This window comes from Xenopus laevis, chromosome 9_10L (assembly GCF_017654675.1).
Source record: "Xenopus laevis strain J_2021 chromosome 9_10L, Xenopus_laevis_v10.1, whole genome shotgun sequence".
NCBI classification, from domain to species: domain Eukaryota; kingdom Metazoa; phylum Chordata; class Amphibia; order Anura; family Pipidae; genus Xenopus; species Xenopus laevis.
Window position 1 is genome coordinate 135,828,292 of NC_054387.1, and position 23,533 is coordinate 135,851,824.

At 41.1% G+C, this 23,533-nt stretch overlaps 1 protein-coding gene across 3 annotated transcripts; it reads right to left on the bottom strand.

Moving 5' to 3' along the window:
- Positions 1 to 3,797: 3,797 nt before the first annotated feature.
- Positions 3,798 to 22,413, bottom strand: LOC121398111. 3 transcript variants are annotated; one of them, XM_041576683.1, is made up of 5 exons: positions 16,905 to 17,176; positions 10,342 to 10,677; positions 9,985 to 10,035; positions 9,841 to 9,891; positions 3,798 to 4,540 (listed from the first exon to the last, which is right to left on the bottom strand). In XM_041576683.1, the coding sequence occupies exons 1-5, from the start codon at positions 16,948 to 16,950 to the stop codon at positions 4,404 to 4,406; spliced, it is 621 nt and encodes a 206-aa protein (XP_041432617.1). In that variant the 5' UTR covers positions 16,951 to 17,176; the 3' UTR covers positions 3,798 to 4,403. The 3 variants fall into 3 exon arrangements, 1 of the variants encoding a protein (XP_041432617.1); XR_005964115.1 differs by lacking the exons at positions 9,841 to 9,891; positions 9,985 to 10,035; positions 10,342 to 10,677; positions 16,905 to 17,176 and adding exons at positions 17,819 to 17,996; positions 18,152 to 18,193; positions 18,395 to 18,751; positions 22,326 to 22,408 and having other exon boundaries at positions 4,487 to 4,540; XR_005964116.1 differs by lacking the exons at positions 3,798 to 4,540; positions 9,841 to 9,891; positions 9,985 to 10,035; positions 10,342 to 10,677; positions 16,905 to 17,176 and adding exons at positions 21,042 to 21,642; positions 21,879 to 22,175; positions 22,326 to 22,413.
- Positions 22,414 to 23,533: the final 1,120 nt, after the last annotated feature.

Genomic DNA, 23,533 nt, shown 5'->3' on the forward strand with positions numbered 1-23,533 from the left:
TACTATGACTTCAAATTTACTTCAACTTCGATTCGAAGTAAAAATCATTCGACCATTTGATAATCAAAGTACTGTCTCTTTAAGAAAACATAGACTTTAATACTTCGCCAACTTAAACATGCCGCAGTGCTATGTTAGCCTATGGGGACCTTCCAGAGCATAGTTCTAAGTTTTTTGTATTTGAAGTAAAATCGTTCAATCATAAGAAAAAAACGCTCGAATCGTTCAATTTGAAGTATTTCACAATTTTACTTCAACCGTAGAATACACAAATTCCATGAAAAAAAATCAAATTCAGTATTCGAATTTGAAGTATTTTAATTCGATGGTCGAATTTCGAAATATTTTTGACTTTGAAATTTGACCCTTGATAAATCTGCCCTCAGATGTAGTATTTCATTAGGTAGTCCCTACCCGTCATGAGGTTTATTTTGTCCGGGACAAAATAAACCTGCTCTAACCAGCACTTTTGCTTCGTTTATTTGATGTATTGGGAGTGCCGACACCTGCGCAACTGTACCCTTATATATTTATATATAGTGATCATATCCCCTTATATATTTATATATAGTGATCATATCCCCTTATATATTTATATATAGTGATCATATCCCCTTATATATTTATATATAGTGATCATATCCCCCTTATATATTTATATATAGTGATCATATCCCCTTATATATTTATATATAGTGATCATATCCCCTTATATATTTATATATAGTGATCATATCCCCTTATATATTTATATATAGTGATCATATCCCCTTATATATTTATATATAGTGATCATATCCCCTTATATATTTATATATAGTGATCATATCCCCTTATATATTTATATATAGTGATCATATCCCCTTATATATTTATATAGAGTGATCATATCCCCCTTATAGATTTATATATAGTGATCATATCCCCTTATATATTTATATATAGTGATCATATCCCCTTATATATTTATATATAGTGATCATATCCCCCTTATATATTTATATATAGTAATCATATCCCCTTATATATTATATATAGTGATCATATCCCCTTATATATTTATATATAGTGATCATATCCCCTTATATATTTATATATAGTGATCATATCCCCTTACATATTTATATATAGTGATCATATCCCCTTATATATTTATATATGGTGATCATATCCCCTTATATATTTATATATAGTGATCATATCCCCTTATATATTTATATATAGTGATCATATCCCCATATATATTTATATATAGTGATCATATCCCTTATTTTTTTATATGTAGTGATCATATCCCCTCTTATAAATTTATATTAGGTGATCATATCCCCTTATATATTTATATATAGTGATCATATCCCCCTTATATATTTATATATAGTGATCATATCCCCCTTATATATTTATATATAGTGATCATATCCCCTTATATATTTATATATAGTGATCATATCCCCTTATATATTTATATATAGTGATCATATCCCCCTTATATATTTATATATAGTGATCATATCCCCTTATATATTTATATATAGTGATCATATCCACCTTATATATTTATATATAGTGATCATATCCCTCTTATGTATTTATATATAGTGATCATATCCCCTTATGTATTTATATATAGTGATCATATCCCCTAATATATTTATATATAGTGATCATATCCCCTTATATATTTATATATAGTGATCATATCCCCTTATATATTTATATATAGTGATCATATCCCCTTATATATTTATATATAGTGATCATATCCCCTTATATATTTATATATAGTGATCATATCCCCTTATATATTTATATATAGTGATCATATCCCCTTATATATTTATATATAGTGATCATATCCCCCTTAAATATTTATATATAGTGATCATATCCCCCTTATATATTTATATATAGTGATCATATCCTCCTTATATATTTATATATAGTGATCATATCCCCCTTATATATTTATATATAGTGATCAAATCCCCCTTATATATTTATATATAGTGATCATATCCCCCTTATATATTTATATATAGTGATCATATCCCCCTTATATATTTATATATAGTGATCATATCCCCCTTATATATTTATATATAGTGATCATATCCCCTTATATATTTATATATAGTGATCATATCCCCTTATATATTTATATATAGTGATCATATCCCCCTTATAGATTTATATATAGTGATCATATCCCCTTATATATTTATATATAGTGATCATATCCCCTTATATATTTATATATAGTGATCATATCCCCTTATATATTTATATATAGTGATCATATCCCCTTATATATTTATATATAGTGATCATATCCCCTTATATATTTATATATAGTGATCATATCCCCTTATATATTTATATATAGTGATCATATCCCCTTATATATTTATATATAGTGATCATATCCCCTTATATATTTATATATAGTGATCATATCCCCCTTATATATTTATATATAGTGATCATATCCTCCTTATATATTTATATATAGTGATCATATCCCCCTTATATATTTATATATAGTGATCATATCCCCCTTATATATTTATATATAATAGTGATCATATCCCCCTTATATATTTATATATAATAGTGATCATATCCCCCTTATATATTTATATATAGTGATCATATCCCCTTATATATTTATATATAGTGATCATATCCCCTTATATATTTATATATAGTGATCATATCCCCTTATATATTTATATAGAGTGATCATATCCCCCTTATAGATTTATATATAGTGATCATATCCCCTTATATATTTATATATAGTGATCATATCCCCTTATATATTTATATATAGTGATCATATCCCCTTATATATTTATATATAGTGATCATATCCCCTTATATATTTATATATAGTGATCATATCCCCCTTATATATTTATATATAGTGATCATATCCCCTTATATATTTATATATAGTGATCATATCCCCTTATATATTTATATATAGTGATCATATCCCCTTATATATTTATATATAGTGATCATATCGCCTTATATATTTGTATATAGTGATCATATCCCCTTATATATTTATATATAGTGATCATATCGCCTTATATATTTGTATATATATATATATATAGCTGGGAAATTGAGAAAAAATGTCTAGCCCTATGTCAGATTTCAAAATTGAATATAAAAATATCTGTTTGCTCTTTTGAGAAATGGATTTCAGTGCAGAATTCTGCTGGAGTAGCTCTATTAACTGATGTGTTTTGAAAAAAACATGTTTTCCGATGACAGGGTCCCTTTAAGGTAACTAGGAGGGAGTAGACTGGCAAGTGGTGGAGCTGACATAGGAGCTGGAGGCAGCGGCTGCTGAGGTAAAGCCGACACAGGACAAGCCAACTGGGAGGTTGATCCCAACACCCACAATAACGCCAGCATGGAAAGAGCAGCATTTTCACTCCAACCGTGTCATGGCAGCCAACATTTGATCCAGTCTCTGGAACACTCCCTCAGAAATGTTTGGCCAGGAGTGACTAGAAGGGCCACTGGTTTGATATTTAAAGTATAAATAGGAGGGAGTAGACTGACAAGGATATTTGCAGACAGACAGGTTTATTAGTCAGCAGAACAACTTACAGGCTCAGGAGCTCAAAGTAAAACAAAAGTCCATGAACAGGTACAATTTAGCCAAAAAGGAAACAAGAATCAGGAACATCAGCGTGGGAGAGAGTCCTGGAACAGGGTCACACTGGAAAGTAGAAACATAAACCGGGTGTCCAGTAATTTTGAAGACCTATGAACTGGCGAGAGGGGGGGAATTCAACTCATGCTTTAAATAAGGGCCCTGGGAGCTAATTAGACAATAGGCTGCAACTGCCAGTTAATGAAGAGCAGCTGAAATAATTAGATGCACCAGGGTTAACCAGATTAACCTCAATACAGGGTAAACCTATACCTCGAATCTGCCTTAATAGTAGAGAGATAAGACAATAGGCTGCTATATACAAGGTACTGGTTCAAACCCAGCAGAGAGATGATTCCTTGTAGTTACAAACCCACTGCTCCTTTCAAAGGGAACCGCACTATGGCAGTTAGGGGGTCACTCAGGGAGGGGAGAGTGAGGGGACGTAGGTAGAAGGGGGGTGTTATGAGCACCAAGTTCATCTCTGGTAGTGAAAACCTTACCTATACCACCGGCCTGAGATTTTCTACTTAATTCATTGGCAACAGAGACAAAGGAGAAACATTTGCTTTGTGCTCAATAAAGTAACCAACAAGTTCTGTTCTATAGGCAGTAAGTTGTAAGGCTTTATAGTCCTGGTTCTGTTGCACTTCTATATTGTTCATTTTATTCCTCCAGTAGAATGTGCCGGTGACTTTGGCTCTCCTGGGATTCCCTGTCGGCAGGTACTTTATGGCTTGTAGCAAAAGAAGATGAGGAAGGCCACACACCAGGCACCCACAAGAACTCCCATCACCATCCCAATCTTCAGTGTCCTGTGCTTGGTACTGGGCCCATCACCCTTCTGCCCCATTGGGTCTCCATCACCTGTACAGAGAAATAAGAGAATTAGTTCAACCACAGAATGCCAGAAAACCAATGCTCTGTGCTAGGGTTGGGGTGCAGAGATGGGGGTTCCAGACCTACACAGGCAGCTCTATGATGAGAAGCATTGTGCAAACTGTATAGGCTCAATAACTGTATATAGGAATGGGGGGCACAGAGGGCAAAGGGAAGATCACAAGAGAGCTGCGAAGAAAGACTGGAGGGGAACCTTAAGGTTGGGGGAACAGGAACGTTGCATTATTGAACACGTGGGTGTAATATATATAGAAGATAACAATTAGCTATTTGTGTTGAATTCAGAAGGGGGTACTCAGGGCTGTGGTACATAGGACAATGAGGGCACATAACCCTTAGTATTACACTCAGGTACCCCCTGTTGGTGCCATACTGTATGGAGCAGGTATATATCCCAGCATCCTCTCTGCTGACGTGGCTCAGTGTCCCCTTTCTGTTGTTTCTCCTCACTGATTCGAGTACTGTTGGGGTGAGTGTAGGTTTAGTTCACAAACAATATGGAGACTCCGTCCTTAGCCCAGTTGTGCTGCAGTTTTGGTTGTGAAGTTGCACCATAAAGTGACATTAGTACCAACCTGGGCCTCTTCATGGTGACACTTGTCCAAGTGCAGTTGGGTTGGGTCTGTCACACACACACTGATACAGTCACACACATTGATACAGTCACACACACTGATACAGTCACATACACTGATACCGTTACACACACTGATACAGTCACACACACTGATACAGTCACATACACAATGATACAGTCACACACACAAATACAGTCACACACACACTGATACAGTCACACACACTGATACAGTCACACACACACTGATACAGTCACACACATTGATACAGTCACACACACTGATACAGTCACACACACACTGATACAGTCACACACATTGATACAGTCACTCACACTGATACAGTCACACACACTGATAAAGTCACACACACTGATACCGTTACACACAATGATACTGTCACACACACTGATACAGTCACACACACTGATACAGTCACACACACACTGATACAGTCACACACACTGATACAGTCACACACACACTGATACAGTCACACACATTGATACAGTCACACACACTGATACAGTCACACACACACTGATACAGTCACACACATTGATACAGTCACTCACACTGATACAGTCACACACACTGATAAAGTCACACACACTGATACCGTTACACACAATGATACTGTCACACACACTGATACAGTCACACACACTGATACAGTCACACACACTGATACAGTCACACACACACTGATACAGTCACACACATTGATACAGTCACACACACTGATACAGTCACACACACACTGATACAGTCACACACATTGATACAGTCACACACACTGATACAGTCACACACATTGATACAGTCACACACACTGATACAGTCACACACACACACACACTGATACCGTTACACACACTGATACTGTCACACACACTGATACAGTCACACACACACACTGATACAGTCACACACATTGATACAGTCACACACATTGATATAGTCACACACACACACTGATACTGTCACACACACACTGACACAGTCACACGCACTGACACAGTCACACACATTGATACAGTCACACACACTGATACAGTCACACACATTGATACAGTCACACACACTGATACAGTCACACACACACACACACTGATACCGTTACACACACTGATACAGTCACACACATTGATACAGTCACACGCACTGACACAGTCACACACACTGATACAGTCACTCACACTGATACAGTCACACACACTGATACAGTCACACACACTGATACAGTCACACACATTGATACAGTCACACACACTGATACAGTCACACACATTGATACAGTCACACACACTGATACAGTCACACACACACACACACTGATACCGTTACACACACTGATACAGTCACACACATTGATACAGTCACACGCACTGACACAGTCACACACACTGATACAGTCACTCACACTGATACAGTCACACACATTGATACAGTCACACACACTGATACAGTCACACACATTGATACAGTCACTCACACTGATACTGTCACACACACACTGACACAGTCACACGCACTGACACAGTCACACACACTGATACAGTCACACACACTGATACAGTCACACACACTGATACAGTCACACACACACTGATACAGTCACACACATTGATACAGTCACACACACTGATACAGTCACACACACTGATACAGTCACACACACTGATACAGTCACACACACTGATACAGTCACACACACTGATACACTCACACACACTGATACAGTCACACACACTGATACAGTCACACACACTGATACAGTCACACACACTGATACCGTCACACACATTGATATAGTCACACACACACTGATACAGTCACACACACACTGACACAGTCACACACACTGACACAGTCACACACATTGATATAGTCACACACACACACTGACACAGTCACACACACTGATACTGTCACACACACTGATACAGTCACACACACTGATACAGTCACACACACTGACACAGTCACACACACTGATACAGTCACACACACACTGACACAGTCACACACACTGACACAGTCACACACATTGATATAGTCACACACACACACTGACACAGTCACACACTCTGATACAGTCACACACACTGATACAGTCACACACACTGATACAGTCACACACACTGATACAGTCACACACACTGATACAGTCACACACACTGATACAGTCACACACACTGATACTGTCACACACACTGATACTGTCACACACACTGATACATTCACACACACTGATACTGTCACACACACTGATACAGTCACACACACTGATACAGTCACACACACTGATACACTCACACACACTGATACTGTCACACACACTGATACAGTCACTCACACTGATACAGTCACACACACTGATACTGTCACACACACTGATACAGTCACACACAAACTGATACAGTCACACACACTGATACAGTCACACACACACTGATACAGTCACAAACATTGATACAGTCACACACATTGATACAGTCACACACACACTGATACAGTCACACACACTGATACAGTCACACACACACTGATACAGTCACACACACTGATACAGTCACACACACTGATACAGTCACACACACACTGATACAGTCACACACACACTGATACAGTCACACACACTGATACAGTCACACACACACTGATACAGTCACAAACATTGATACAGTCACACACACTGATACAGTCACACACACACTGATACAGTCACACACACTGATACAGTCACACACACACTGATACAGTCACAAACATTGATACAGTCACACACACTGATACAGTCACACACACACTGATACAGTCACACACACTCATACAGTCACACACACTCATACAGTCACACACACTGATACAGTCACACACACTGATACAGTCACACACACTGATACAGTCACACACACTGATACAGTCACACACATTGATACAGTCACACACACTGATACAGTCACACACACTCATACAATCACACAACATCAAGTGAAGCTCAGAGTAGAGAAACAAACACACCCTGGCTGAAACTGCCCAAAGAGCCCAACTTAAGCAGTGCATGAATGGCCACATTATCTACATGGGACGGAATATGTGGGAACACAGAGTAGTTACCCCACCAGCACTTCCATAGGGATCCCTGCAGCATTTTCTGTATGTGGGATGTTAGACTTCATTCAGAGACTGCACCGAGAGGGGTCCCTTTTCAGTTAATGGAACATATGCTGAGGGTGGTCATCTTGCTCCATATCTATAACCCATAGCAACCGATCAGTAAGTACCATTTACTGTACTACTATTTATAGCTGCATGGTAATGTTCCCCTTTAATGTAACATGGACCCTAGTGCTGCCTGGTTTCACCATTCCCATGTGTTTCTCCTTCCCTCTCACATACCAGCAACTCATGCTCCTTCCCATTCAGCTATTATTCTACATAGAGACATGGGGTATAGGCACTTACCCCCAAACACAGCTAAAATGAGGGGGAAACTCAGCAAGTGCAGCAAGTTCAGCCTGGGATGTTTGTGTCTCAGTCCCTGGCTCATGAGGTGCTTGTGAGGATCCTCCCATATAGAGGTGGGTAATTATTTATCTAGAGTGCCATCTTTTGTGGAAAGTGCTGGCCATTCTGTGCTTTTATCGTCCCAATTAATAACATTGGAATCAACATTATTTTTACAGGCAGTAAAATGCCACTGATGGGCAACCCTACAATTATCAAACACATGTAGGGGTGAGGCTGTGCCAATCTCATTGGATCAGACTATAGAACATTGACTGTGCCAATCTCACTGGATCAGACTATAGAACATTGACTGTGCCAATCTCACTGGATCAGACTATAGAACATTGACTGTGCCAAGCTCATTGGATCAGACTATAGAACATTGACTGTGCCAAGCTCATTGGATCAGACTATAGAACATTGACTGTGCCAAGCTCATTGGATCAGACTATAGAACATTGACTGTGCCAAGCTCACTGGATCAGACTATAGAACATTGACTGTGCCAAGCTCATTGGATCAGACTATAGAACATGCAAAATGTAACTGTGCCCTTGTATACATTACCCTGAGTATATTGGTCTCTGTTAGTAAAAAGACAGAAAAACTGGTAAAATTATCCAAATGAGTTAAGGGAATCATGTTGGTGGAGACAGGTGCCATGGGGAATAATGTATCTTAACAATGGGGCATGGCCTGACACCTGACCTTCCCCTAATAAACTTACAAGGCTTTGCCCTGTTGCATTTAGTTCTGCTTGATTCATGAGGTTACTCATTCCTCCATTGCTGACCCCTGGGCTTCTTCTATAGTTTGGGAGGGCAAGTTTGCGCCTCTCCTTCCCCTTATAAAGAATCATGTGCCGTACATTGAATGTTCCTTCTGCAGCTGGTTGAGTCCTGTAGTGATGGAGTCTCCGGCTCGCCCCTTCCACTGATCAACATAAGTCTTACTGATGGACTCCTTCAGGTGAGGTGGTGAGTAACTTACCAACATGTTCCATAGCGCAGTACAAAGACAATAGAGACTGAATGTCCTGCTTTCTATAAGGCTGCTGCTATAATGACATCATGTTGTGATACATTACATTTCAGCACAACACAATGTCAGTAGACAAAAGAGTTCTTATTAACCTCACAGTTCTGTATTTAGGGTATGAACTGGGGCCCTTACCAGCATGCTCTGGGGCAGAACGTGACTCCAGGCCCATCTGGTTCTCTTGTGCTGGAGCAAAGAGGGGAGAGAAAGAGAGAACAATACTAATATCTTTGTGTTATTTCCCCATCACACACTCATATGTAAGATTCGGGGCCTTACCAGCATGCACTGGGGCAGAAAGTAGCTCAATGTCAATGCGGTTCTGTTGCTCTGGAGGAAAGAAACGAGACAAAGAACAAAGATGTGAGAGGAAGATAAATAGGACATTAGATGTTTTGTTCACATACAACAAGAATACAACACTGTGTATTTATATTAAACCACATCTAATATGATAGATATGGGGGGGGCTGGAACTGATATGCTATAGAGCTGTTGTTCCTATGGATTGGTACAATAAGTCCAGAGCACTCGGTACAGCAGTTATTATTGTGCTTTAGTCAGGACCCAATGAGAATTCCCAGTGGATTAGTGGGAACACACATTGTGGCTTGCTGGGATACAAGTAATATTCACCTTGCACAGTCAGAGTGTACCCACACTGCACTTGGCTAACTCCGTACTGAATTACACTGATGTATTTGCCGCCGTCAGTCAGAGTCACATTGGTCAGTGTTAGAGAAACATTTCCCTTCTCAAGTTCTGCTGGAGACAACAGCGCCCGGGGATCATGAACCACAAGTTCTCCATGGCGGAACTCCACTAATGACTTGCCATTGTGTGCCCAACTCACACTCAGACCCCGCAGCTTAATGGGCATGGTGTCTGCTTCAAACAGGCACTTGAGGAACACATCCTTGGAAAGAAGCTTGTCTGGCCCAGAAGAACCTGCTGGAGTCTTCAGTCTACAAACTAAACAACAAGAGAAAGAACATGAAAGGTGGCACCTTGGATGGATAATACACAAAATGTATTCGGGAACTAACCTGATAAAATGGCCCAGTGTATCTTACACCTGCTGGGCTGTCTTTTACTTTTTGAGTAATTGGATTTTTCTAACTCTGCCTAATTATTGTTCACTAGGTCTCATAGCTTAACTCTAGACTGGTCCTATGGCCAACACCAACTCCAGGTCTGGGCAGATGTTACCATCAAACCTGGGAGAAGTTTATACCTACTTATACGTAGACTGTGTGTGTGTTGGGGTCACATGGAACTGTCTATATCATGGAAAAGTGTCAGGCATTATGTTGGTGACGTTGAATTGAAGTGAATGCATAATGATGGCTTGGAGTTTTGGGAAGAGTCGGAGAGTCAGGGGCTGGATATTCTTGGTCACATCTTTTAAAATCAACAAGGGAAAAGCTTAGACTTGTTTATGTCTCCTGCCAATATTACTTCATTAGAGAAAGTCATACAGTTCCAGCCTTACCAAGAGACCCTCCATTGTGTCTTTGTTGAACTGAATATCATATGGCTCAGCCTACAAGGAGCAGAGATATGACTTTGATCTTCCCTTTGTCTTCTCTTCATTCACCTTCCATTCTTTCTTCTCTTGCCTTCAATTCTTTCACACTCTCGACATTCTCCCTTTCTTTCTTTTCTTCCCACCCATCTGCATTCTTCTCTTAGGCATCTCTAGCACTTGGTGGACTTTTGACATTTACTATGAAACTATTACTTATCAGCTCTTTCCCAGTTACCCTTTGTTTCATGAACCCCTTAGCTCTTTACAGTATATAATGATAAGGGGAATAGCACAGAGACAGCAGGGTAAGTAGCAAGTGCAGTTCTGTGGGTGAGGTTTACAGAGGTGTCCTAGGGGTAATATTCCCAATGTAAGATTCCAGATGGAAAAGTTTATGAGCTGATCTGAGTGCCAAGCACAGTTGTGGAATAGACGGGAAAGAGCTGATAAGTAATAGTTCCATAGTAAATGTCAAAAGTCCACCAAGTGCTAGAGATGAGAAGAATGCAGATGGGTGGGAAGACAAAAAGACAAAGGGAGAATGTTGAGAGTGTGAAAGAATAGAAGGAGAAAGTAGGAAAGAATTGAAGGCAAGAGAAGAAAGAATGGAAGGTGAATGGAGAGAAGACAAAGGGAAGATCAAAGTCATATCTCTGTTCCTTGTAATCTATGCCATTTGGTATTCAGTCTGTTCAAGACACAAGGGATGGTCTCTTGGTAAGGCTGGAACTATATGACTTTCTCTAATGAAGGATTATTGGCAGGAGACCTATACAAGTGCTGCTTTCTGAGCCTTTCCCTTGTTGATTTTAAAAGATTTGACCAACAATCTCCAGCCCCTGACTCTTCAGCTGTTCCCAAACTGGGGATAAGCCAAGAGACAAAGTAGCTGCTTGTCCTCCACCTGCTTGTCTGGTATGTGTAACCTACATTGCGCCTGAACTTATACTGGATACGGGATTTAGAAGGAGTTATAGCAATGTTCACCGGCAGTTTCATTAGGTAGGTGTTCACTTAAACTGTGAAGGTGTGATGTAGTCATTATTGGGACCAGATCTCACTTTCCCACCTCTGTGAGTTTCAGTCAACACCTACTTGAATAGTTCAATGGAACCATTGTGATTGGATATTGGTGACTGTTTCCTTAAGGGGTTAAAGGACAAGGAAAGTTAAACTAAAGAAGTAGGTAGAAATGTTGTACATGATGTTTTGTGCTTCTGTACCAGCCCAAGGCAACCACAGCCCTTTAGCAGTAAAGATGTGTGTCTCCAAAGATGCCCCAGTAGCTCCCCATCTTCTTTTCTGCTGATTCACTGATTCACATGCTCTGTGCTGCTGTCATTTACTGAGCTTAGGGAGCCACTCACAATATACAGTACACATAGAATAGAAATGTCACAATATAAGGCTGATTAGTAATTAATACACATAATTACTACATGGCAGCACAGAAACCAGTGCAATTAGCATCAGAATTGAATAATCAGCAAACCTGTAGCATCAGCTTATATTACAGCCAGGGAAGCTCATTTTCTGCTGCTGGATAATTAGTGACGAGCCCTAAGCTTAGCTTCTCAACAGCCAATCAGAGCCCACTGAGCATGTGAGTGTCACAGACACTTTCCAAGATGGTGACCCCCTGTGACAAGTTTGAAGTCCTGGATCATTGCTGCTATTGACAAGCTCAAACTTTAGCCTCGTGCAATAAGTTCACTGTATAAAACAGGACATTTTTAGCCATATTCATTTTTAGGGTTTAGTTCTCCTTTAAAGGCCTTGTATCCTTAGCAGCCTGCCAAATAAATATTCCATTCCTTCTTACTGTAGTATATGTGTCTTTATTGCATTTCCCCTGCCGCTTGGGCATCTAGCAGATCAGTTGGGCTAATTTCCCTTAGTTTTATATATTCTCATATACTATTATATTGTATTACATTATACTTTGTGCATGTAAGAAGTCTCATAAATGACACCGTTAGTATATCCCTTGTGTTTTGTGTGCAAGTCGACCAATAAACATAGTTTAATGTGAAACAACCCGATCATTGACCCTGATTTCCAGTAATGTGGATAAATTGAACATTTTCTATAATTGTGTGCTGTGAATATTATTTTCAAAATAGTCTTGGCTTGGTCCATGTCAAGTGGAAAATGACTTAATATTTAATTATATAGTCTGTGGGCCCATCAGTTAGTAGCGCTGAAGTCAGCCCATGTAGGGGACAGATCTCAGATTGTGATGCATTTATAGACAACAATCCTCCCTGTGTGCTGAGTCAGGTGAATAACAACTTGCCAGGGCTGATAATATGACACTGAATCGGATGTTTCTCCGTCAGTGGAAAATCACTAGTGAAGAAAGTGGTGAAGTACAGGTCTTGCCTGTTACTCGTGGGACGTCTATACAGCCCTCACACCTGCTGGCGGCTTCCTGAGTGTGCGACCGCGGTAAGATAACCGTTAGAATTCTGTGAGCGCACACTCAAGAAGCCGCCAGCAGGTGCGAGGGCTGTAAAGACGAGACAGACAAGACCGAGACGCAACAAGCAGGATGAAGAGCCACATGAAGCTCCGGAGCCGTGGGTTGTCTACCTCTGCTCTATTGGGACTTGCAGCTAGAAGAGGCTCTGTTTGGCTCTTCATCTGGATTTTATTCAACCAAAACTTGCCTCCAAACAAGAGCTTGAGTGACCAGTAGAAGGTGGGTGATAGATACATACGTTATGGGAGGGGGTAACAAGATGAGAAGAAAGGGAGGGTTGAGATGTATGGAGGCACAGCCAATGGGGAAATGGTACTTTGAAGGTGAGAAGAACATTATAGGGAACGAGGAGATGAAGGCTGAGCCTAGGGAGGGAAATTACAAAGTATATCTGTAGTGTAGGTGCTTACAGTATCAGTTGGGAAAGTGATCCTCACAACTGGTAAATGTGAGTGTGTAATATAGTTAGTAAAAGTTACAGTAGTCCAGGTGGGACAGGAGGAGAGGACTTGGGAAGGTTTAGAAACAGCGTGAAAGATGAATATGTCAAATGGGATATAGTACAACACAAGAGTAATATATGAGTAGTTGTGTACTAGTGGCATGAGTGTGTGTCCAGGTATTAATCACTGAGTGTATAAGTGTGTGTCCAGCTATGTGCTAGTAAGTGTGACTATTAGTGTGTAACTGTGTGTCCATCTATGTGCCAGTTAGTGTGATTATGAGTGTGTAACTGTGTGTGAATATGCACCAGTATGTTTAATTGTCTGTGTGCAGGAGTGGGAGTGTGTTTCCACCATGTATATAGCATTATGGGTGAGTGCTCACATATAAATGTATCATCATCATCATCATCATTTACTTATAAGATACTTAGTGCTTTACTGCAGTTATAACAAAAAGGGAATAAATGGTGGATAACAACAAGGGTTACAGATACAATAGGATTAGAGGGACCTACAAATTAGAGTTTACAAACTAAAAGGTTAGGGTACAATTGAGACATTAGGATTATATAAACACTTTGTCATCTTTGATACAACAATGATTAATTAAGGTACATCGAATAGGCCTCTTTAAACAGGTGGGTCTTTAAGGAGCGCTTGAAAGTTTGGAAGGAAGGAGAAAGTCTGACAGCTTGTGGCAGAGAGTTCCAGAGAAAAGCAGAAGCCTGAGAGAAGTCTTGTAGGTGAGAATGGGCAGAAGTGATGAGAGAGAAGTTTTGTAGATGAGAATGGGTAGAAGTATAGAGAGAAGTCTTGTAGATGAGAATGGGCAGAAGTGATGAGAGTGAAGTTTTGTAGATGAGAATGGGTAGAAGTATAGAGAGAAGTCTTGTAGATGAGAATGGGCAGAAGTGATGAGAGTGAAGTTTTGTAGATGAGAATGGGCAGAAGTATAGAGAGAAGTCTTGTAGATGAGAATGGGTAGAAGTATAGAGAGAAGTCTTGTAGATGAGAATGGGCAGAAGTGATGAGAGTGAAGTTTTGTAGGTGAAAATGGGTAGAAGTATAGAGAGAAGTCTTGTAGATGAGAATGGGCAGAAGTGATGAGAGAGAAGTCTTGTAGATCAGAATGGGTAGAAGTATAGAGAGAAGTCTTGTAGGTGAGAATGGGCAGAAGTGATGAGAGAGAAGTTTTGTAGATCAGAATGGGTAGAAGTATAGAGAGAAGTCTTGTAGGTGAGAATGGGCAGAAGTGACCAGAGGAGAAGTTTTGTAGATCAGAATGGGTAGTAGTATAGAGAGAAGTCTTGTAGGTGAGAATGGGCAGAAGTGACCAGAGGAGAAGTTTTGTAGATCAGAATGGGTAGTAGTATAGAGAGAAGTCTTGTAGGTGAGAATGGGCAGAAGTGACCAGAGGAGAAGTTTTGTAGATCAGAATGGGTAGAAGTATAGAGAGAAGTCTTGTAGGTGAGAATGGGCAGAAGTGATGAGAGAGAAGTCTTGTAGATGAGAATGGGCAGAAGTGATCAGAGGAGAAGTTTTGTAGATCAGAATGGGTAGAAGTATAGAGAGAAGTCTTGTAGGTGAGAATGGGCAGAAGTGATCAGAGGAGAAGTTTTGTAGATCAGAATGGGTAGAAGTATAGAGAGAAGTCTTGTAGGTGAGAATGGGCAGAAGTGATGAGAGAGAAGTCTTGTAGATGAGAATGGGCAGAAGTATAGAGAGAAGTCTTGTAGGTGAGAATGGGCAGAAGTGATGAGAGAGAAGTTTTGTAGATCAGAATGGGCAGAAGTGATGAGAGAGAAGTCTTGTAGATCAGAATGGGTAGAAGTATAGAGAGAAGTCTTGTAGGTGAGAATGGGCAGAAGTGATGAGAGAGAAGTTTTGTAGATCAGAATGGGTAGAAGTATAGAGAGAAGTCTTGTAGGTGAGAATGGGCAGAAGTGATGAGAGAGAAGTTTTGTAGATCAGAATGGGTAGAAGTATAGAGAGAAGTCTTGTAGATCAGAATGGGTAGAAGTATAGAGAGAAGTTTTGTAGATCAGAATGGGTAGAAGTATAGAGAGAAGTTTTGTAGATCAGAATGGGCAGAAGTGATGAGAGAGAAGTCTTGTAGATCAGAATGGGTAGAAGTATAGAGAGAAGTCTTGTAGGTGAGAATGGGCAGAAGTGATGAGAGGAGAAGTGAGGGAAGATCAGAAGCAGAGCGAAGGTTTCGTGAAGGAGAATATTTGGAGATTAGAGATGAAATATAGGGAGGGGTTTCATTATTAAGGGCCTTGAATGTGTAAGTAATTTGAATTTGATTCTAGAAGAGATTGGGAGCCAGTGAAGGGACATACATATGGGAGCAGCTGATGTTGAGCGGTGAGATAGATGAATGAGTCTAGCGGCCGCGTTTAGATCAGATTGGAGTTGTGAAAGGTGACTTGTTGGAATACCTGTGAGGAGTAAGTTGCAGTAATCAAGGCGGGAGATGATGAGAGACTGAATCAGTGTTTTAGTTGATTCTGAACTGAGATAGGGTCGTATTCGAGCAATGTTGCGCAGTTGAATACGACAAGATTTTGCAAGTGTTTGAATGTTGGTGAAAAAGACAGATGAGAGTCTCGTATAACTCCTAGGCAGCCTGTGTGGTGGAATGAAAGGTGTAGTAGTGTATATGTACATGTTTGTGCCAGTGAAGGTGTTGTGTGAGTATACAGAGGTAAGTGTGAGTAGGTACACACGTAGTAGTACTTACAGATGAGGAGGTGCAGAAGGGTCACAGTAACGACTCTCAGGCACATGTTGAATGGAGTCTCTCACTCACACTCACAGCTCAGTGTTACTCCCATGTGACTACAGACCCGGCTGATAAGAGACACTCTGACTTCTCAGCCCAGATAACACACAGGGGGCACATCCCTACAATGCCGACTTAACCCCTCACTTGCCACAAAGAGCTTGTGTGAAACTGAAGCCACCAGTGATGGAACTAAGGAGGGGCGGCTGAGTGCACTATGTCCCCCCATGGAGTTTTCTGTGCACCTCCACATCGGCGCCAGAGTCTGGAGGGCCCCAAGGGGGTGTGGGTCTGGACGCACAGAGTTACTTACATACCTCTCAACTATCCTGTTTTTCGCGGGACAGTCCTGATTTGGACAGCTTAACCCACAGTCTCGAAATGTCCCGACTTTCTCTGTGATCTCCCGCACTGAACAGCCAGAAAAAGATACAACATTTCTAAAACTTAATTGGCTTTTGGCAGGGAGCCCAGAATACATTTTAGCTGGACTTGGATACATTTGTAACAATTTAAGATAAGCAAATCAATAAATGTAACAATTTAAGATAAGCAGGTTTCATAACCTGCCAAATTTTGTAAAATCTTGTTATCCCTCTTTCTGTTTCAAAAATGTGTGGTATGAACATATGGCGTGTGTAGATATGGGAGGTAAGTACCTGGGCAGCAGGGCAAACTTCATGGATTTATTTGGACCTTATTTAATATGTGCAGCAAAAATGAGCAGCCATGTGACTATAAGGGAAATCTCTTTATTGTTCCCTTACATGTCCCCCAGCCTATTGGTACAATACATGTGAATATTACAGTACAAGTGAAAAAATATCTTTATACATTGTGATTTGAGAAGCTTGCGCTCTCCCCCAACCCACCCATATATTTTGGCTCATCTCCAGAATCTTTGTATGTTCAGCCGTCAGTAGATGCCTCATGGCTTATAACAGAAGAAGAGCCGGAGGGCCAGACACCAGGTGACTGCAAATACCCCCAGCACCATCCCAATCTTCAGAGTCCGGTGTTTGGTACCGGGACCCTCACGCCTCATTGTGTCTGTAAAGAGGGATCGGACAATGAATTCCATGCCCCCCACCTCCCATGCCCACACATAAATGCCCATTGGCTGCCCTCTGTGCCCTTTACTCTTTATCTTCCCTTATAATCCTATGAAAGATGGAGGAGGAATTCCTCAGGCCGGGGGCACTTACCTGCTGGTGTTAAGTCGGTCGCATGTTTGGCAGTGCCTCTCTCTGTACAGAGATTGAAAACAAGTAAAACATTTAGTAAGAAGACGTTTCACTACTCATCCGAGCAGCTTCTTCAGTACAACTCACTGGTGTGGGAAGTTCTCTTCCTCTAATCCAATCACAATGGCCCATTGTTACCTAATCTCTGTGTATTGTGTATGGGGGTACCCAAGACTGGGGAATAATAGTTTGGAGGGGACATACCCAAGATTTTCAGGGTGACTGTTTTGGTTGCACGGAGGGTATCATGTTGCACGTCACACTTATATTTCCCAGCATCCTCCAGGGTGAGATTTCTCAGCCTTAAGGAGACAATCCCTCCCTTCAGGTGCTTCTCTATTGTCCCAGAGTCTGTTGAGTAGTTGTAGGTGGTGTTCTGGAAGAATTTCGGGAGCCCGTCCTTGGACCAGGAGGCAGTTAGTTGCCTGGCATCCATAGAGGGGTAAATCCTGAAGGAGCAGAGCAGGATGATGTCACTACCCACCAAGGCCTCCTGAGACCCGAGGACCATCAGGGTGAGGAAAGGTGCCCCACTTGTGGGTGTGGGGGCTGCAGTCACAGCTGTGGAGGCAATGCAGGGAGTTAATAAGGAGCTCCATAGCATGAGGCACTTTGCACAGAGAAATGGAGGACAACACTGAGTCATATAATATTCCTGGGGAAACTCATACACATCTAGTCTGTATATTGGTACTGTTATTGGGGCAGCGTTATAGTAATATACACATACACTCAGTCTTGGAATGTCAGCAGCTTTTTGGTTGCTAGGGTCCAATCTACCCTAGCAGCCAGGCCCTGGTGTGAATGGGAGGCTGGACGGAGAATGGAAGATGAACAGGAGATGGGCAGAATAGAAGGAGGAGACATGCAAAGTAGATAGCGAAGAAGCACGCACTCCATGGACCAATCGATGTAATAAAAAGTCTTTATTGGAACAGCTAAAACAATAAACCTTACGCGTTTCGTATCCAAAGATACTTAGTCATAGGCATCATGCAAAGTAGCAATAACAATATAACTGTAGCCTCACAGGGCAAAGGTTATATGATTGCTGGGGTCAGTGACCCCCACTTGAGAGTTGGAAAGAGACAGAAGAGAAAGGGAAATCATTCAAACTAACAAAACAATAAAACTACTGTGAATAATAGGCCATCCTATAACATACGAATAGTTACATTAGACATGAACTACCCCTTTAATTGTAATTAGTGCCTCTCATGTGCCCCAGGTCTGGGAGATGTTTCATACAAAGGAAACTGCAGTTGCAAGTGGAGTATTGATTGCTTTGTCACTTTCACAGCTCCATTTCTAGTTTCCTGTAGGCCTCAGTACAACTGCACTACTATATGATATTGCCCTGCTGTCTCTTTAAATCTGACAGACGTACTATACACACAATTATGAGCCACTTACCTACAAACTGCACCAACACCAAGGAATAAATAGATACGGACATCATAGTCTGAAATGATTGTCTCCCTCAATGACTGACGGCTCTATTGGGAGGCACCTCCTGTACTGAGAATGTTAGTTATCTAATTAAACATCTGCTGGAATAGACCTGTCTGTGCTCAGATACCAGACACCCTCTCATCTCCCTCACTCATGTATTATAAGGGATAATGTACCCCCTACTGTAAATGATAAGGATATTAGAAGTCACTGAGGGGTTGTTCTGTGACCATATAAAGGCACAAGGCTGCAGGCTGAGTTATACAAGAACTCTTGAGTATCACTCGTGTATTATAAGGGATAATGTACCCCCTACTGTAAATGATAAGGATATTAGAAGTCACTGAGGGGTTGTTCTGTGACCATATAAAGGCACAAGGCTGCAGGCTGAGTTATACAGGGAACTCTGAGTATCACTCATGTATTATAAGGGATAATGTACCCCCTACTGTAAATGATAAGGATATTAGACGTCACTGAGGGGTTGTTCTGTGACCATATAAAGGCACAAGGCTGCAGGCTGAGTTATACAGGGAACTCTGAGTATCACTCATGTATTATAAGGGATAATGTACCCCCTACTGTAAATGATAAGGATATTAGAAGTCACTGAGGGGTTGTTCTGTGACCATATAAAGGCACAAGGCTGCAGGCTGAGTTATACAGGGAACTCTGAGTATCACTCATGTATTATAAGGGACAATGTACCCCCTATTGTAAATGATAAGGATATTAGAAGTCACTGAGGGGTTGTTCTGTGACCATATAAAGGCACAAGGCTGCAGGCTGAGTTATACAGGGAACTCTGAGTATCACTCATGTATTATAAGGGATAATGTACCCCCTACTGTAAATGATAAGGATATTAGAAGTCACTGGGGGTTGTTCTGTGACCATATAAAGGCACAAGGCTGCAGGCTGAGTTATACAGGGAACTCTGAGTATCACTCATGTATTATAAGGGATAATGTACCCCCTACTGTAAATGATAAGGATATTAGAAGTCACTGAGGGGTTGTTCTGTGACCATATAAAGGCACAAGGCTGCAGGCTGAGTTATACAGGGAACTCTGAGTATCACTCATGTATTATAAGGGATAATGTACCCCCTACTGTAAATGATAAGGATATTAGAAGTCACTGAGGGGTTGTTCTGTGACCATATAAAGGCACAAGGCTGCAGGCTGAGTTATACATTGAACTCTGAGTATCACTCATGTATTATAAGGGATAATGTACCCCCTACTGTAAATGATAAGGATATTAGAAGTCACTGAGGGGTTGTTCTGTGACCATATAAAGGCACAAGGCTGCAGGCTGAGGTCAAGTCTAATATGAACACATGACATTTGTAGTTAAGACCCAAATTAACTATTTAGGTGGAATGAAATAGAGAAAGTCAATTGAGAAGATTTATTTATTTGAATCAGAAATACCAGTTGGATTCACAAGATGAAGGACAGAAAGTATTTGCAAATGAGAAAAGCTTATAATTAATTATATTATTTTAAAAGGGGAAACTACGGTAGTTGAAAGTGAAAGGGGATGAGGAAGGTTGGAGTAAAGGGGAAGTTCAACAGCAATTGAAAACTTAGCATATAATTGTTGCAGAGCCTGTTCTTAAAAGAGTTGGTGTATGAGGGTCCAGTGTTGCTAAGGAAATTATTCCCTAGATACCAGCTGATATTCCCTGTTGGAAGCTGCAGAGTGATGTGAATCATTTGACAGAAGATAAAAGACTGAACAACTTAAATATAAGATGTAAGTGAGTGTGTAAACAGGACAATATATTTGCTTTATTGGCTTGTTAGCGCCTCTTGTAGGTGGGGGATAATGGATCAAGTTGGGTTTTTTAGGGTTGCGCTGGGGGAAACACTTCTTTGCCTCAGTGAGCAGCTCGTCCACCTTTCCATTGAGTTTCCCCATCCAATTCAAGATCTTCTTATAGACCTGTCCGTCCGTCTGGATCTCCTCTTCCTCTTGCTTTGGCTTGTCGGGATCTGTCACAATGACACACACAATCCTTACTGGGCACCGTACCCCAAATACTTCCACCTGCCTTGCTTAGCCTACTCACTATTCAGAACTGCACTATAGGCCTGTACATGGAACTGCAGTCTGGTTGCTATAGGTTACAAGACTATGGAATTGACGTAAGCCTATGAAACATCTGGCTCGGTGCTAGAGACTTGGTCAGCATGACATGGACACGTTCTCCAGCTGAAGCCAAATTTACCTTCAACCTTCAGCACAATCTGCCTCGTGGTGAACTTTGAGCATTAGTAGACGTTCCTCCTTGACTGGTGAGATGGTGAGGGTGGCATCACCTTTCTTCAGCGCCTCCTCTGATAAGGACAACCCTGGCTTGTCAATAGTCACTTTCCTCTTGTACTCGGCCACTTGGACCCCACGGCTGAACCACTGCTCCATCAGTTTACTTGGCTCCACTTCTTGCAGCTTCTGGAGGCACTTGAGCTGCACCACATCTCCAGATTTAACAACCACCAGAGAACGGTGACATTCAGTACGGCCTCTAGATTGGGGCACAATAGATAGTGTAAGGGCAACTGCAAGGAAGCTTCAGGTACCTTGGATGACCTATAACCTGCCCCCACTGAATAAAGTAAAAAAGGTGGGGGGCAGCTGCAACACAAAAACACCCCCAAGGTACCCTTGTACTTACTTGAAGCATCAAAAGCCAGAAGGAGGCAAAGAAGGAAGATGATTGGTGCTGCCATTGCTCTTGATGTCTCTTCTGTACTTGGTTCTTGGTCTGTGGTCTCTCTTTAGACAGTCAGTTATTTACCCTCTGGGAAGGGGCAGGGTGTGCCAAGCAGCCTCCTTATCAGTAGCCACATTGGCTCCAGCCTCCCCTGAGCATCTCAGATACACGAGCTGTTGTTTTGCCTGATGTGCCCCAATGTGAAAAACATGACTTTGTGACCTCAAAAACAGACTGGCACCCCGAGTGGGGCAATAAACACCTGCAGCCTGATGGGGCCCAGTCCTTGCTTGGGGGCAGTGCAGTTAATATGATTTATTAGCAGTAGTACATAGTGATGGGCGAATTTGCGCCGTTTCGCTTCGCCGAAAGATTCGCGAATTTCGCGCGAAATTCGCGAAATGGCGAAAAATTCGCGAAACCGCGCCGGCGTCTCGTTTTTGACGCCGGCGCCCGTTTTTGACACCGGCGCCCGTTTTTCCGACGCCGGCGCCCGTTTTTGGCGCCGGCGTCCGTTTTTCGAAAAAAAAAAATTTGACGCCGGCGAATTTTTACCGCGAATGTTCGTGGGCGTTTCGCGAATTTATTCGCTCGGCGCGAATCGCGCAAATTCGCCGCGAATTCGCGCCTGGCGAATAAATTCGCCCATCACTAGTAGTACAATCATTTCTAAAACATACAGACAAACAAACAAATACAGAGGGCCAAGAGAACCCTTTCCTCAAGAGTTTACAATCTATGGGAATAACACAGGGTATAGGAGTACGTAGCTGTATGGGGAAGTTTATGTTGGAAAAATAGAATGAATTTGCTCAGGTTCCTTTATTTTGGCAGTTAGCCGATCAAAGAGAAAGTTGGGACATTTCAATAATAATCCGGGACTGTGGGCTGAGCTGTCACGGAAAAAACTGGACAGTTGGGAGGGATGTTTCTGGGATTCTTTATTATACACTAGAAAATCATATAGACATGAAATAAACCCAATAGGCTGGTTTTGCCTCCAATAAGGATTAATTATATCTTAGTTGGAATCAAGTACAAGCGACTGTTTTATTATTACGCAGAAAAAAATCTGGATTATTTGAATAAAATGAAGATGGCCGTTTCATTATTTGGAGCTTTCTGGATAACGGGTTTCCTTAGAATGGATCCCACACCTGTGTATTCAT